General features: G+C 40.2%; 4 protein-coding genes across 5 annotated transcripts; 3 read left to right on the top strand and 1 right to left on the bottom strand.

The window, feature by feature from the left end:
• Window positions 1-405: 405 nt before the first annotated feature.
• Window positions 406-1,565, bottom strand: LOC139200943 (dynein light chain roadblock-type 2-like). Its single transcript, XM_070830126.1, has 4 exons — window positions 1,402-1,565; window positions 1,060-1,135; window positions 805-972; window positions 406-654 (listed from the first exon to the last, which is right to left on the bottom strand). The coding sequence occupies exons 1-4, from the start codon at window positions 1,402-1,404 to the stop codon at window positions 611-613; spliced, it is 291 nt and encodes a 96-aa protein (XP_070686227.1). The 5' UTR covers window positions 1,405-1,565; the 3' UTR covers window positions 406-610.
• Window positions 1,498-5,898, top strand: psmd7 (proteasome 26S subunit, non-ATPase 7). Its single transcript, XM_070830124.1, has 8 exons — window positions 1,498-1,636; window positions 2,085-2,176; window positions 2,482-2,574; window positions 2,671-2,768; window positions 2,884-2,964; window positions 3,392-3,483; window positions 4,110-4,308; window positions 5,250-5,898. Exons 1-8 carry the CDS (start codon window positions 1,563-1,565, stop codon window positions 5,511-5,513), a joined length of 993 nt encoding a protein of 330 aa, XP_070686225.1. The 5' UTR covers window positions 1,498-1,562; the 3' UTR covers window positions 5,514-5,898.
• Window positions 5,899-7,169: 1,271 nt separating this feature from the next.
• hprt1l (hypoxanthine phosphoribosyltransferase 1, like) lies at window positions 7,170-12,893 on the top strand. The gene is made up of 9 exons (XM_070830125.1): window positions 7,170-7,448; window positions 7,776-7,882; window positions 8,256-8,439; window positions 8,724-8,789; window positions 8,890-8,907; window positions 9,409-9,491; window positions 10,677-10,723; window positions 11,238-11,314; window positions 12,327-12,893. Exons 1-9 carry the CDS (start codon window positions 7,431-7,433, stop codon window positions 12,372-12,374), a joined length of 648 nt encoding a protein of 215 aa, XP_070686226.1. The 5' UTR covers window positions 7,170-7,430; the 3' UTR covers window positions 12,375-12,893.
• Window positions 12,894-13,673: 780 nt separating this feature from the next.
• nudt7 (nudix (nucleoside diphosphate linked moiety X)-type motif 7) lies at window positions 13,674-16,544 on the top strand. 2 transcript variants are annotated; one of them, XM_070831484.1, is made up of 4 exons: window positions 13,674-13,854; window positions 14,865-15,035; window positions 15,113-15,271; window positions 15,367-16,544. In XM_070831484.1, the coding sequence occupies exons 2-4, from the start codon at window positions 14,880-14,882 to the stop codon at window positions 15,718-15,720; spliced, it is 669 nt and encodes a 222-aa protein (XP_070687585.1). In that variant the 5' UTR covers window positions 13,674-13,854; window positions 14,865-14,879; the 3' UTR covers window positions 15,721-16,544. The 2 variants fall into 2 exon arrangements, with proteins under 2 accessions (XP_070687585.1, XP_070687586.1); XM_070831485.1 differs by lacking the exon at window positions 13,674-13,854 and adding an exon at window positions 13,911-13,946.

Here is a 16,544-nt window from a genome sequence, read left to right as displayed (position 1 = left end):
AGACGTCAGATGAAATGTCTGCCACAGCATATGATTCACATCATTTTCATACTTATTAAACCATTCAATGAACTCTTGTGTCATGTGAATGGGGGCATTTCATCCTGGAAAAAAAACCCCTCTCTGTTCTTTTTTAATTTTATACAACTTTATATTTCTACTCCACTACAGTTCAGAGGAAAATGTATCTTTTACTCCACTATATTTATTGATAGCTATAGTTACTGAAAGTTACTATAGTAACTTTGAGTTGATTTCCAGGGACTCTTCAGTCTAAGGGGACAACTGGACTCAAACATCTACTATACATTTTTATACATGATAGTTCCACCTGTAGAGAACTCTCTTTCCCATGTCTGTACATTAACAGAATGAAGAGGGATGGTCTAGTAAGCAATGCACGACGACCACCAGCTTTATTTCACATAAGGTAAAGGTGAAACAAATAATGCATCGTGTTGATTAAGGCAACATACTTGAATCCCAAGTAGATAAAGAGAGATTATGCTGAACCTGGAACAACATAACTCACAGTAAAAAGATAATTTGTGTGGATGGAGAACCACCATGTGACAAACCAAAGGCTGATTCTCAAGGAAATGTCCAGCAGCTATTCACATGGGTTCTGGATGACTATCAGCAGAAAGTCATTCTCTGCAGAGAGATAAAGATGAGAAGATGGTGGATAAAAAAAAACAGTGGGGCTTTTGTTCCTCTTCTAAGTTACAGCTGAGATAATATTAAATGTTTGTTTCAGTCATCATCATTAAGTCAACAACACCAAAGTAAGTACTGCACACTCACCTGGTGCAACCATGATCTCATATTTCTTGGAGCGGACGCGGAGGTAGGTGAGGTCGTTCTGAGGGTCAATGTCTCTCACCGTGCTCCTGGCCAGCTGTGTGAGGTTACGAAGGAGTCCTGCATACTGAACTGCTGTGGAGTTATCTAAATTTGTTCTTATGGGAATACCTGAAAAGATGCATCAGCAGCCTTTATAACCTTTACAGGCATTTTGCATGAGAGAAAACTGTTGGATATTTGTGTTTTTTGGCTTACCTTCTGCATTGACAACTATTGTTCCAATCACACCTCTGTGGGCTTCAATCCTCTTCAGTGTTTCCTCAACTTCAGCCTGCAGGACACAATGAAATTCAAAACATTTAACAGAATATCAGCTTATGAGCCTGCTAATAAACCTGTAATAAAATCATTTAGGGATGCCTGTTAGAGCTTAACTTTCTTATTAAAGTTAATACAACTGATGCATTTAAGGTGTTTTCTGTTATCTTACATTAACATAAACATTAATAAGAGTACCATTAAGCGACATAATGCAATATAACTTTGAGGAAACGTTTCCGACACAATACATAGTTAACTTTGTCGATCAGTTCCTACCATTTTGTCTGCGATCTCCCGTCTGCTTCAGCTCCTCTGCCGCACCTCCGCGTCTCTCTGTTGCCAATAGAAACGGAAGAGACGTCAACACGCAAGCGGAAGTGTAGCGTAACCGTCATTGTGTGGAGGTGGGCAGTGAGCTGTGTATCTATACTGCAAAAATGCCGGAGTTAGCGGTGGAAAATGTGGTCGTTCACCCCCTGGTGTTGCTCAGCGTGGTCGATCATTTTAACAGGTCAGTGGATTTAATATCTGTGTTCAGTTTTTTACAAAGGTTGGAACTTAAAATGTCCATAAACGTAACGTTGCTGCTAAGCTAAGCTAATGTTAGCCCTGCTGAGTCAGAGCCCCGTTGAGAGTGAATGCGTACATGACCAAGCTAGTTAGCTTCTCTTAGTCAGGTTAGTTCTTTACATAACCGGTGTTTTGGGAAGCAACATGTGTTAAACTGCTTAATGAATCAATTACACAGTAAGACTTATTAGTAGCTGAACTCGCTAGTACGTACACATCAATGACACGAGCTTGTCATTCATTTCATTAGGCATTAGCTTAGCTTACAGCAGCAGCATCGTTAGCTAACGACTTAGTTTATGTTTGTGAGTCATGACGGTCAATTCTGACAAAACTTTGGAAAACTAGCAAGGTAATTTCCTCTTTTCATTTGACAATTCAATCTACAGGATAGGAAAAGTCGGCAATCAGAAACGAGTGGTTGGCGTCCTTCTGGGGTCATGGCAGAAAAAAGTTCTTGACGTCTCAAATAGTTTTGCAGGTAAGATTCAGTGAAGGACACTTCAAAAGATGCCGACATATGCTGAATTGTAGTCTTTACCGTGATACATACTCTTTAAAGATCAAATCCTTCAATTCTCAGTATGCTTTTTATTTGACCCTCCATACCTCCTAAATACACACATCTGACTAGATTTTTACTCTTCAGTCTTCCCTCCAGAGTTATTCGCAGACACTCAACAGCATTTTACTGTGGGTTCATGACTGTTGCAGCTCTTATTTCAAATGAGATTATTCAGATAGATTCTGTCAGTCCTTTAATTCATTGTCAATAATCCACTCCAGTGCCATTTGACGAGGATGACAGGGATGACTCGGTGTGGTTCCTGGATCACGACTACTTGGAGAACATGTATGGCATGTTCAAGAAAGTTAATGGTAAGACACAGCCTACGTCTAAGTAATTCATCTGCTTTACGCAACTTTGTTAATCTGATTTTACACTTGTAAGTAACTGTCTCCCCTGGTCTTCAGCGAGAGAAAGGATAGTCGGATGGTACCACACAGGACCCAAGTTACATAAGAATGACATTGCCATCAATGAGCTCATCAAGCAGTACTGTACTAATTCAGTGAGTAAATGCTTTTCTTTTTTACTCTGCTTTATCTGCATGTGTATGGACATCACTATATCCTACTCATTCCATCCGGATGTTGAATTTCTTATGTATTTCTTTATCCTACCAGGTGTTAGTCATTATAGACGTGAAGCCCAAAGATCTTGGGCTACCCACAGAAGCATACATTTCCGTGGAGGAAATACACGATGTAAGTTAATCATGGACTACACTGAGACAGATATCAACATTGTTCAGACCGAACACTTCTGTAAACAAGTGGTATTCTGAGTGAAATTCTATTGAATTATTGATGGCATAATGATACATTTTCATGAGTTTGGGGGCGATGTAAACAGGGTTCCCCAGGCATAATTTTTATTACTCGTCTTTATATTTAATCTCTCCAAATGGTAAGCTGTAAATTGCAGTGAATTGCTGTAAAAGAGCTGTAGTGTTTTCCCTTCTAATTTGTTAGAGAGTATTCCCATTAAAGGTGACAGTCGGAACTGCTGTGTTTCATCCTGTTACTTGTGTTTGAAACAGTGCACGAGACACTTGTTTTGCATGTTAGTGGAAAACAAAATTGTAAGAGTAAAATTACAGTTATTTTCATTGCTGTGATTTGCTATTTTTAGGATGGCACTCCAACGTCCAAGACATTCGAACATGTCACCAGTGAGATTGGAGCTGAAGAAGCAGAGGAAGTGGGTGTGGAGCACCTGCTCAGGTACATAGCAAGCCTTTGATCCACACTCTTCTTCTTTAACTACTCTGTTAAAGAAGAACTGTGCAACATTTTGTGTCCTTTCATTGTTGTTGGTAAATGTAGTCCCTTGAAGAAATAAATAGCTCGGTTTAATCTCTACTGATCAAGAACACTTAGTTCTTCTGCTGCAAAAATCTTTTGTACTTCCTGTTATCTTGTTTTTGTCATTTGTGAGCCGCCTGTGGCCGACGCTAAACCCAGAGAGATTGATGTGGAGCAGATTTGGGTAAATGATAATGGTAAATGTAAGCACCGTCTTTGTAGCTCAGCGAGCAGGATAACTCGTGTGTTTTTGGTTAAAATAGCACGTGCTCAGATATTTATTGCTTCAATGGACTATATTTACCATCAAGACTGATAGAACACACAAAAAGTGGCAAATTTTCCCTTTAATTACATTGTGCCTATTTCAGTCACCACAGTACATAACTGTGATTACAGCACACAGTGTAAATGATACAACTCTGCTATACTTTACTATAATCACCAAAAGTGACAAAGACATTCTTGATTAAAAATGATTAACAAATGAAAACACGTTCATACTAATGCCCATTTCATTCTCATGTGCTGCAAACCGTGTACAGAGATATCAAGGACACCACAGTGGGCACCCTGTCGCAACGGATCACAAATCAGGTTCACGGCCTGAAAGGGCTCAACTCAAAGCTGTTGGACATCCGCTCTTACCTGGAGAGAGTGGTAGCAGGCAAACTTCCCATCAACCACCAGATCATCTACCAGCTGCAGGACGTCTTCAACTTGCTGCCAGACGTGAATCTACTGGTAAGTTGTTGTTTTTTCAGGCCCATTTATTTACAGTAATCATTGTAGGGAAATTGGTGTCTTTTGAATTTATGTGAATCTAATTTCTCCTGATTTTTAAGCATCAGTACAAACATTGTTTCTAGTTTAATTTGCATATCATGTGTGAGAGCTGAATTATTACAATGAATTAAAGCTGCAGCAATTAGTCGTTACAATTTATAATGATGACATTGTCACACTTGTTATGTCATAAAGACGGCACATTTAGAATTGCAGCTACTTCACAATTTTAAATCATCACAGTGAACGAAAGAGACACGAAGAGGGAAACAAAAAACCTAACTGAAAAAAATAAAATGTTGATTTTCTCTATCTCCAACTGAGGAGCAGCTTCTAATTTTCTCCACTGGAGGGCAAACTGACTCAGGTTTAATGAGATGCCCACAGACCAGTATGTACTGAAGTACTTAACCAAGACATTTGTCAGCTGTAGGCAGTGTTTTTATTTGGGTTTGACTTGGATTGGGATTTGCTGTAATGGTGTTTTCCAATTTAAATTTTGTGATGAACTTTTCACTCCAGTATCCAGTTCCATAGTTTTTTTAAAATTCAATTCAGCTGTTCAAAGTTGATGAATTGGAAAAATACTCAACCACCAAAAAATAAGTAGTTGTGTGATTAACCAGTATAATAATGGAATAAAAAAAACCTTGGAGATCAACCCTGCGTTTGATCCATGGTTCATTCATTATGATTTCCTTTCATTTTCAACACTTAGGTCAAATTTCAGCTTCTCTATGTACCATTGCATCACAGATATCACTTTGCTTTCAGATTTATCTTTATTTAGCCACTTAATCCTTCATTTTTTTTCTCATCAGATGAATATGATGTGTGTGGTCTTATTATTAGACAAGATTTTGTGTCGCTGAATGTCATGTTTTTTTGCCTTTTTGTAGGAGTTCACAAAAGCCTTCTACCTGAAGACCAACGACCAGATGCTGGTGGTCTACCTGGCCTCGCTCATACGCTCTGTAGTGGCTCTGCACAACCTGATCAACAACAAGATTTCCAACCGAGACGCAGAAAAGAAGGAAGGACAGGAAAAGGAGGAAGGCAAGAAAGAGAAGAAAGATGACAAAGAGAAAAAAGATGAGAAGGACAAAGACAAGGAGAAGGAGAAAGCAGATGGTGCCAAGAAAGATGAGAAGAAGAAAAAATGAGTGTTCTTCCTTTATGGTCTTCTCTCAAATCACGCCGTCTTCATCTGGATGGTGCTCTACTTTCTGCCCACAGCCACAGCTCTGTATGTGGGTCTCGGGCTAAAAGTAGGACTCTATATAGGGAATGGTGTCATTTGAGATTTGGCCTCACCGGCACAAGTGGCACTCATAAAGACTGTTATGAACGTACAGAGATGATGATGATGATGTTGTTTGCGTCTCCAGTTTTCTGAACTTGAGAACATGTTCTTTCTGTTTTCGTAGTCGCCATGCTCCTGGTGTGGTACAACGCCTGGTATTGCTTTTTTGTAATATGGGAAAAAAAAAAAGTTTGTTTCTGTATCACTCATTAAATTGGGATCATATTGAAAATGTGTTTGGTAGTTTTCACTGCTCTTCTCCATTTTAACTTTCTAAGCTTAAAAAACAGTTGGTAAATTGTTGTATAATAGCCATGCCTGTGGGCAGATACGCTGCTAATATTTGCTTTGAGATTACCCTCAACATGGAGTTAAATGGAGAGCGGGCAAACTAAGGACAGTGAACAGACACAGACATTGTGTACTGTGTGTGAATATTTGCCGCAGGGCAGAATAAAATCAGGGATGCTCAGAGTGCCAAATTGTAGAATGAAATGAAAATGAGGATCAGTTATGTCATACTGAGACCCAAAAAGTGATGCAGCTGTAACATTAATAAAACTGGAGGTGGGAGCGCAGACCTCTCTGATATGAAAATCTGCAAGCACAACCATCATATCTGTCTGGATACATTTCCAAAACAAATAGGAGTTATGTCAAAAAATGTTGTGCTGTATGTTAAACATCACAGACACAAATGACCCCATCTGTATAATTTTGTAATGAAGAATTGGTCGAGAGGATTTATTGTCATGATTTTTATGAGTTTGTTTACTAAAACTCAAAAAGTAACCATAAGTCCTTATAATTTACTCACAAATAAGCAGTGCATGAACATTTAATGGGGTCCTTGACTACACAACAAAATTCATAAAGTAGTAGTTTTTAATTAAAAACATCTTTGGAGAAAATAATAAGACATTTTAAACTGGTACTACACAAACACCACCATAAAACTCAATTTACAGTTAGAATATTATAAAATATGGCAATACCATTTCACAAAAGAGGTAAAAACAGTTTAAAATATAACTTAAATTTGCATTTGCTTTATTGGCGTGATGATTATAAAGCACAGAATTATGTTACAACAAATATTTACGCAACAATAATCGATAATAATGAAAATAAAAGGCAACAAATGGCATTAATTCATTCACTCAAACATACTATGATGACAGTAAACCACATGATAATAATAATAATAACTAACCATACACATGGTGATATGTAGCCTAGTTCAGGTGATTATTATGTAATAGCGAGTAGATATTTTGGGATATGTGGGTGACACACGTCCACAAACACCCATAGGAGCAGTGATAACCTCACCACGGAGCACAGGCGGACACACAGAGAGCCGCGCGGCGCTTTTTACAGAGGAGACGCGTTTACGGTCATCTGTTATATATATTTAAAACTGCGTCATCTGCAGCCTCGGTGTCAGCGCTCCGCCGCCACGGTCAGCACATCAGCCCCGGTAGTAGTAGTAGTAGTGGAGACCGGCGCAGCGCATTTTAAGCCCAGGTTGTGTCGGGCAAATCAGATTATTGGGGAGGTAAACTGGACTCTGACGTAAAGGGCTTAAACCCCGGCGGGGCTGGAGCATCGCGTGCTGCCCGCTCCCAGTCAGCAGCAGTCGGTGAGGAGGAGAGCAGCCTGAGCCACATCCAGTCACCAGACCCTTCTCTCCCTCTCCCTCTCCCTCCGGCAGGACCCGGGCATGACTCCTCAGATATCTCACTGCGACTGAACAGGACGGACGACCGCCGCCAACATGGCTTCGTACTTGCAGGTGAGGCTGTGAGCTGGGCTCGTCCGGGGATTTTGTTTGGCCATTTGTGGTAACTTGTGCACTTGTCAGGGCGTGGTTGGTGGTGCAGGCCCGTGTTGTTTCTTTTTAAACAGACGACAGCTGGCACGAGCCCCCCAATTTCTTTGAATCAGCGTTTGATGTCCGCTCACCCCCCAAATCTGAGTCACGTGTGTGCGGGGATAAACAGGTGGTTGAGAGGCTCAGTGTTGCCAGGGGCGAGAGCAGCGATTAAATGCGTCTTTGGCGCACCGTTATCTGTCAGTGCCAAACGTCTTGAGCTGAAGAGATGGTTTCCTCTTTTTCCAGATTGCCGATGATGAGAAAGGCCACGAGCTGGACCTTTTCTGCGTCCCCAGACATTACGAGAACGATCTGGACAAGGTGATCATCCCCCACGGGCTCATCATGGACAGGTAAACAGTGGACAGCAGCACCAAACACTGGCACTCACTCTCTCATGTTTCTGTCAAGTCATCTGACTCTCCGGCTCTTCCTATTTACTGTCTCTGAGACACACACACACACACACACACACACACACACACAGGAGAGCACGATCCTGTATTTGTCTGACAAATCACCGTAGCCCACATCCAGAAGTGCATTTGAATGTGGATTTAGGAGGCAGTGGTTAAATGTCCATTGAAAGCAATTATGTCTAAGTGCAAAACCGTGTTCAGGATCTCCCCCCTGTACATAAGACCCGCACTGCATTCGCCGCGCTGTCGTTTACGATGCATCTTTTCCATCCCTTACTCTTTGGTGTGTCTCACCTCTCTCATCCAGGACAGAGCGTCTGGCCCGAGACATCATCAGGGACATGGGGGGCCACCACATCGTGGCTCTGTGCGTGCTAAAAGGGGGCTACAAGTTCTTCGCAGATCTCATGGACTACATTAAAGCATTAAACCAGAACAGCGATAAATCAGTGCCGCTGACAGTGGATTTCATTAGGGTGAAGAGCTACTGTGTAAGCTGCCTTCTCTCATTTAATTTGCAGGATTGTGCTGATGTAAGGTGTGTGATACTGTGGCTGGCAAGATGCGCATGAAAACAGTCTTATTCAGTCAGAAACGGGCCACTGCGGTGTCCAGGAGATTGCAGGTGTATTGTACAGACATCTGAAAAGGATAATGTAGATTTATAGTGAGGTATTTTCTAATGATCGTACCAAAACAAACCAAAAAAAGGTGGATCCAAACTGAAGCTGTGGCCACACTGAGATGGATAATGTTTCCTGTTCTTGTACCCCAGAATGACAAATCAACAAACAGTGTGAAAGTCATAGGAGGGGATGAACTGTCCAATCTCTCAGGCAAGGTGAGTCTACTGCTGTCTGTCAGGCAGAAATACTTCAGGTACTCAGCCTTGTGTAGCCGTGTACTTCATCACCTGGTCTCTCTCTTTTTGTCTCCTGCAGAACGTTTTGATTGTTGAGGTAAGACTTTTTTTTAACTCTGTATTAAGTTTAGGCGATATGGATGAACACGCTTTGAATTAATTGTGATATGTTGTTTTCAATTTCTGGAAATTCGATTGAGAAGCTGTTTATAGATGAGTGTTTTTGTAGTCCGATCCAATACACGCCAGTCCTGCTCACTGATTTGCAGTATTGATCACAGTACTATAAATACCTCAAAGTGACAATTAATTTAAGAGATGAACAGAATCTCTTTAAGGTTGAAAAATGTTCATAATCTCACAGTATATATGTTGTCCTTTGCTATGATTTAATACTGGACGGTATTTTATATTTTGTTTGTGTTCTAAAATTAAATATCAAACAATATTTTCAGTGAAAAACTAACTGGATATAAAGGACTGAGGTCTTTTGTGGATGAGTTGTATAATGTCATATTTGTAAAAGTGATGCTTCTTTATCTCAGTAATGCCTCAACTTTAATCTGACCACTTGATCTGTTTCCTGCATTATAAAAAGGATATTGTGGAGACAGGAAGGACGATGCAGACGCTTCTCTCCCTGCTGAGTGAATGTAATCCCAAAATGGTTAAAGTTGTAAGGTAGGCGCCATCAGACACAGTCTACAGACCAGGAAGCTGAATTGTAGGCCTCTGCTATAACTGGCTGGTATGTCACCAGAGAGAGTGCATATGACGGTGCTCTTAGCTAATGGACACTCTTACTTTAGCACTGTATTAGAGATGTGGCGTGGTGGAGGGAGGGAGCAGCTTAAGAGTTAATCTGCTGTACTATTAGCTGCACTCAGGCCATTTCTCTCAAGTAATGATAGTAAAGTGGGTTTCCCCAGATGCTTGCATAAAAGACAGTAATTTTCATTTGATCTACTCTATACCGGTAGGATCATTTCTATGGCTTTGATGTCTGCCACATAATCATTTATTGCCAGGACATCTTCTCATTGCAAGCAGCCATCTTTAACTGACCTTTCTATTTAAAATAATACTTAGAGTTAAAGGGCCAGTTTATCTAATACCCAGACACACAAACATTTTTCCACTTATCCTTTGTGGGTGGTATCCAGCCATGCAGATAGCTCCTGTTCCTGCTGAGGGTTTTTGATATCAACGGCTGCCATTTCTGCTGCCAATGCTGAACAGAATTTTATTTGTGGTGCTCAAAGCATTAAAGAATTGTATTTAAATGACTCAAATTGCCTGTTGTTCAGGCAAATCTGCAGAGTTTCCTGTTAACTGTTCATTTAGGACCATTTTTATGTGGAGTGAAATCATAGACTGTTCAGTATGTAAATCTACATGAAATTTACTTTACATAAGTTAATTTGTGTGGCTAAGGTGTTGTGCAGGCCAGAGCTGCAACCATTAATCGATTAGTTGTCAACTATTGAATTTTTTAAGAAAAAAAAAACACTCTCTCTGATCTCACCCTTTTTAAAATGTGAATATTTCCTGGTTTCTTTAGGCCTCTATGATAGTAAATTCAGTCTCTTTTGAGTTGTGGACAAAACGAGACATTTGGGGACATCGTCTCACCTTTTTCTGACATTTTGTAGACCAAACAACTCGTCAATTAATCAAGAAAATAATCAGATAAATCAAAAGTGAAGATAATCACTAGTTGCAGCTTTAGTGCAGGTATACCAAGACATTCGGCTCCATCTGTCAGAGCTGAAACCTGCACTGGCTCCTTCTCTTTGGAACGTTTAATTTCTCTTTACAGGCTTTTATTTCACACATCCTGTACTTTTTCCTTGTTTGTCATTCCAGCCTTCTGGTGAAGAGGACCCCGAGGAGTTCAGGGTACAGACCAGACTGTGAGCTCCTCTTAACTCACTTTACACTTGCGTCATCTACGTAGTGTAATATGTATGGTAGTGCTCATTTCATGCCGATCTCTCACGTGTGTGTCTGGTTCTTTGAAGGGCTGGCGAACTGTTATTTAATAAAGCTGTGTTTTCCATGCAGGATTAACATTAATTTCAGGAAAATCTACTCTAAATGTAGCTGAGCCTGGCACTTATGTACCAACAAATGCCCGATAACCCCGTGCTCACACTGTCTCTGATTATGTAATGCTTTTAGGGTTGAGTTGTATAATCTCTTTAAGATTGTCCCTCAAGGGCAGCTGTTACTGTAAGTGTTTTGACTTCCCACCATAGAGCTCTGACAGCTTAAGTACAACCTCATACAGACAGTAAAAAAGCAACATCTAATAGTGCAACAGTATGAATGTTTCCGTATCTTATTTCAGACCAGCCTGAGAGTTTTACAGCTGCACTTAGAAGTAGTGGCTTGTTTTCTTATGTTTCCTATATATATATATTTCAGACATTGGTTTTGAGGTGCCAGATGCCTTTCTGGTGGGCTACGCTTTGGACTACAATGAGTACTTCAGAGATCTCAGCGTAAGTTTGATTACTTTACATGAAAAGTATGAGGACAGACAGAAACAATATCAACAGTGTGCTGTTTTCACAGTTAAGACGCAGAATATCGGTTGCGGTTTTGTACAAACACGTAAACAAGTAAAATGTTCTTCCAAATATCTTGTACTTTTTCTCTAAAACCTTCCTCCTCCTGTTTCACCACCATCTGTAATTATTTGAATCTTTTGCAGCTGTGACTTGCTCCCCTATTTCCTTTTTGCATTGTGGAAGAATGAAGTGCATTAACAGCATCTAAAAACACGCCTTGTTTAGTATGCATACTGGCTGTTTTGAGTACACTTTGTTTTGCCACTTTTTCAATGCAAATGACTGTGTAGTGTCTAATTGTTTTACATTTGTCAGGAAATTGTTCTTTGAATACTGTAGCTGTCTTTTACAAATAGGTGCCAAATTAGTTTCTGCGGATTTAAAACTTTTTTTTCTTTCAATTATTATTACTGAAGAATTGATTCTCCCTATATGATGATCTAAATGCTGCATGGAAGCCTTCTCCACACTTGCAAAAACTATAATAGGCCTTTTTCACAGAATGCATTTCGACATGACACAGCTGTGAATAATAAAATGACTGATGGCTGAATTTGAAACTGCTTCACTTTCAGGGTCCTGGTATTGTGCATGCTGCATTGTGCATAGAACGGAGTCTTTGTTAATGTTATTAGTAACACCTGAGCTTCTCCTGTAGTTATATGTCAGAACGTTTGTTCCGACTATTCTGGCTTTTATTTCACTCTAATTTAGACACAGAGTCAAAAAGTTGTATTTTAAAATGTATAATTGTAAAATGTAAAGACCTCCTCAGGTAGTTAAAACTGAGGACATGACCTCAATGTCCACAATGGTAGCTACAACCCTGGAGAGAGCAAAGAACATGGAAAAAAAAATGTTGAAATGAAACAGAAAATCTAATTCCTGGAAAAAAGAAAGGCATTAAACATCAATTAACTGTCCTCTCATTTTCCCCCCACAGCACATCTGTATACTGAATGATCAAGCCAAGGAGAAGTACAAAGTGTGAATAGAGGAAGTGCTGGAAGCAATGGCTGAATCAATGAAGACTAGGACCACTGTGATGACCCTCCCTAGCTTTGCGGTGTTTTGAATCCTATTTATTTTTCTACAGAGAATCCACAAAATGTGACTAGTGGGTTGGTTGTAAATAACTTAAAAGAAGAACATTTAATTTCCCCCTACTGAATTCATGGGATCATTATGTATAATATGAATATTTTGGTTGTTAAATTTTACTTTATTCACTTATGTGTATAGACTTTACCTGTAAATTGCAGTTTTAGATTGTCATTAATTAGTTCTAGCTCATCAAATCACTCGTCTCAGGCTGCTTTATGTTCAGTGAGCTGTCAGTCAAATTTGAGTAGCCTTCAGTTTGTACCTTTGTTTCAACTGAACGTGGATACGCCCTCTCGTTATGCCATAAAATGACTGACTTGGAATGTACTGTATGTTTTATTTAATATATCTGATGTTTTCAATTGAGGACCTGTTTACAGCAATACAAATCCCATTGAAACATCGACTCCTGCTTAATTTTTATGTCTGCAGTTTTCCCAGATGATTAAAATTAACACAGCGCTAGCCTCTCTGTGGTGGGAAATGTACTCCGATCTATGACATGACTGTAGTACTAATACTAATACTAATACTATTCTGCTGCACCTAAAGCCTGTCTTCAAAGTTTACATAAAAGTACAGTATTGGTATTGAAATATACTTGGCACAAAGAACAAAATGGGCCATTTCATATCACTGGATCATAGATAGTGATGGACTGATGTGTAAGCATCACTAATGCAGCATTTGGTAGAGTTGAAGTTAACTACTGTGTACATAACAATATTTTGTTTTAACTAGCAGCTAATGTCATAAATGTAGTGGTGTAGAAAATATAATAACTCCCTCTCAGATTTAAGTTAGTGGAGTGAAAGCATAAAGTGTCACAACATGGAAATACTTAAGTACCTCGAATTTATATATAAGTATTGTCCTTTATAAATGTTCTTAGTTTTATTGTACTACTGCCTTGAAGCTATTCAGTTTCCTGTCCACTCGTGAAAATGTTTGGCCATTGACACTCAACTGTAATCACCGAGCCTTGGCCGTGGATGTCTTAAAAGAACTTGTGATGTTGTAAAAATCATAAAAACATCTATACAGCCACGATAGCTAACCGCTAACCGGCTAATGGTGGCTAACGCGGAAGCCCGTCGCTCTCTTGTGACGTCATATTTAGGTGTTTGTATTGCCGTGAGAGTTCAACATGTCGGTGTGATTCTTCTTCCTGAAGACGGCACCGGTGGCCGCAGGGTTTAAGGGCTTATATCACTGACCTGGGATCCGGAACCTGAACAACCAGCGTGTCGGAGCCCAGTGATACTACGAGCTCAAAGAAAAAGACGGGAAGACGCCCTCCTGCATGACTTCTTAGGACGACAAAGTGGAAGAGGAAGAGGAAGAGGAGGGCATCGTTTGCTTAAACTGTATTTGCCAAGTTCATTCAGTTTATATAACATCATTATCAATATTGATCAAATGGTGGTTTCTGCTGTGAAGGGAACAATTAATTGAACTAGTGAATGTGAAAAAAATGGAACAAGGCTGGTTTGTATATTCAGTCATTACCAAACTACAGTTCTCTATTCTCAGGTTGCAGCATTGATCTCACATGTGACAGTGCTCTCAATAAAAAGCGCTTGGAGCCAGATGAAGATGTCTTTCTAAGTACAATAGTTCTCTTGTCATAAGCATCACTTATCTATGAGTGAAACATTACAGACATACAACTTGTAACAATATAGTCTTTTTTGCTCTGTAGTGTAGGGAAATAGTTAATGTGTGTTTCCTTGCTCCAATGCTGTATGTTTTTAAAAACTTCCCCTTTTTATTTCAGGCTTACTTTCTGCCAATCAGAGAACACCTTACTTTTGGCCAATCAGAGTGCTTCTTTCTGTCGCAAATCAGAGTGTTTCTCTCTTCCGGCCAATCAGAGCGCTTCCTTCTTTCAGGCAATCAGAGCTGTTTTTTATTTAGGACAATCAGAAAGCGGCAGATTTATGGTCAATCAGAGCGCATCTTTCTGCCAATCAAAGAGCCCCTCACCTTCAGCCAATTAGAGTGCATCTTTCTTCTGGCCAATCACAGAGCCCTTTCCTTCAGCCTATCAGAGTGCTTCCTTTTCTTTCTTTCTCTTGGCCACCAATACTCAGTGCCAGAAAAGTATGTCTTGTTAAGTACAATAGTTAATTATATAGTTAAGGATCACAGTGCTGAATGCAAAGTTTAGCTGAAGACTAATCTCTTGTATTTGTTGCGATAATCCCCTGGTAATCGTAGAATGCGGAAGTAATCAGATCGACAATCTCTTGTCCCATATAGACCATAACACAGCTGATTTGCTTTGTGTTTATACTTCGGTCCTCTTCTGTAAGTTAAATGTCTGTGTGTTTTTTACTTGTAATGCTCCTCCACTTTTCTGTTTCTGCTTTTAAAGCTGGAAGCTGAAACCATGGATATGAAAGAGAGGACGATAGCCATTTTAAAGCCATTTGACATTGGAGACAACTTCTCCTCTCTACCTGTGCTGCCCAAAGCCTCGGTGCTGATCCCACTGCTCGTGAAGAATGGAGAGCTGTACACCCTGATGACCCTGCGCTCAAAAGAGGTGACCTTTGATTGTGTGGAGGGCTAGTGCTGTGTCTGTTGAGTGACTGATCTTCTGACTGTCCTGTGTCTCTGTAGCTGAGGACCAGTGCTGGTGAGGTGTGTTTCCCCGGTGGGAAGAGAGACCCCTGTGACAGAGACGACGTGGACACAGCTCTGAGGGAGGCAGAGGAGGAGATAGGTCTAGCACCCGGTGATGTCCACGTGGTCTGTAGACTGTTCCCTATCATCAATAAGGTAGAAATGTCAAACTGACTCTTCCTTCTCAGCAGATTTAGGTCCATCTCCTTCTCACACGTGACCCCCCCTCTCGTCTTTGTCTCTGTTGACAGAGTGGTCTGCTGGTGACTCCGGTGGTTGGCTTCATAGAGGAGTCTTTTTGTCCCCGTCCAAACCCAGCTGAGGTCAGTTCTGTGTTCACAGTGCCTCTGGGCTTCTTCACCAGTGAGAAGGACCACTATGGATCCCACAGTGTTGCTAAGATGGAGGGGCTGCTGCACTCTTTTCATTTTGTGGACCCTGATACAGGAAACCAGTATCACATATGGGGCCTGACTGCCGTGTTGGCCATACTGGTAGCTGCCCTTGCTCTCAGGAAAAAACCAGAGTTTGATGTTGGCTTTGACTTTGAGGACCCGTTATCCTTCTTCCAACAGATTCTACACAGAAGAATTAGTAAACTCTGACCAGCTGTTTTGAAGCCAGATTTGTTATAGAAGTGCACTGTATGAATGTTCTGCAATCACTGTGATGATGAGTACAATGTGAAACTTGACTTCCATGCAATATGTGTTTGAAGAGATAAATATAAAAGCCTTGCAGAGCTTGTTCTAACTTAAAGATTTAGAGGTGGGAGAAAAGAAGCAAATCAAACGCTTAAAGTTTTTATTAATTCATTTAATGTAGCAGCAGGATTACAGATATAAACAGAAGAGTATACAAATGTCCAGACCAAGGCAAAGTACATGTTAATAATAGATCAGATGTATGATAAACACACTGGGGTTGACCTTTATCCCGACTGCAGGGTCTTAAGGCTAGATACTAAAGCTCAAGCTACACAGAACGGATACAACAGAACTGTTGGAGAATGTGAAATAGAAAGCGAACTAGGAAAAGTGAGCAAACTGATTACACACAAGATACGGCTCACACTATTGGCAATTAACAGTTAATTTATCATGGTTGCTCCTTTTGATCAAGCATTTCACAGCAACAATAGTAATGTTGACAAGCACATCAACACAAGAAAGCTCTCCATAAAACAATCTCCACTGTCTCGTCCCTTTTACCTCACATGTACAAATCTCATGAGGCATGAAAAACACTGAACAAAAAAAAAAATGAAACAAGTTGACAATTCACTGGTGAAGCTGCACAGTATTATGTCGAGAGCACTCACTCCGATATCTTGCAATGGATTTCCAGAGAGAAAATGTTATAACTGAAATGTACTGGTGTGGGCTATGGTTATGCTTGTGTTTGGAAATAAAAATTAAATCACTGAAAA

This window comes from Pempheris klunzingeri, chromosome 5 (assembly GCF_042242105.1).
Source record: "Pempheris klunzingeri isolate RE-2024b chromosome 5, fPemKlu1.hap1, whole genome shotgun sequence".
Lineage (NCBI taxonomy): Eukaryota > Metazoa > Chordata > Actinopteri > Acropomatiformes > Pempheridae > Pempheris > Pempheris klunzingeri.
The sequence above is the reverse complement of the archived record's forward strand: the minus strand, read 5'-3'. Positions and strand labels throughout refer to the sequence as shown.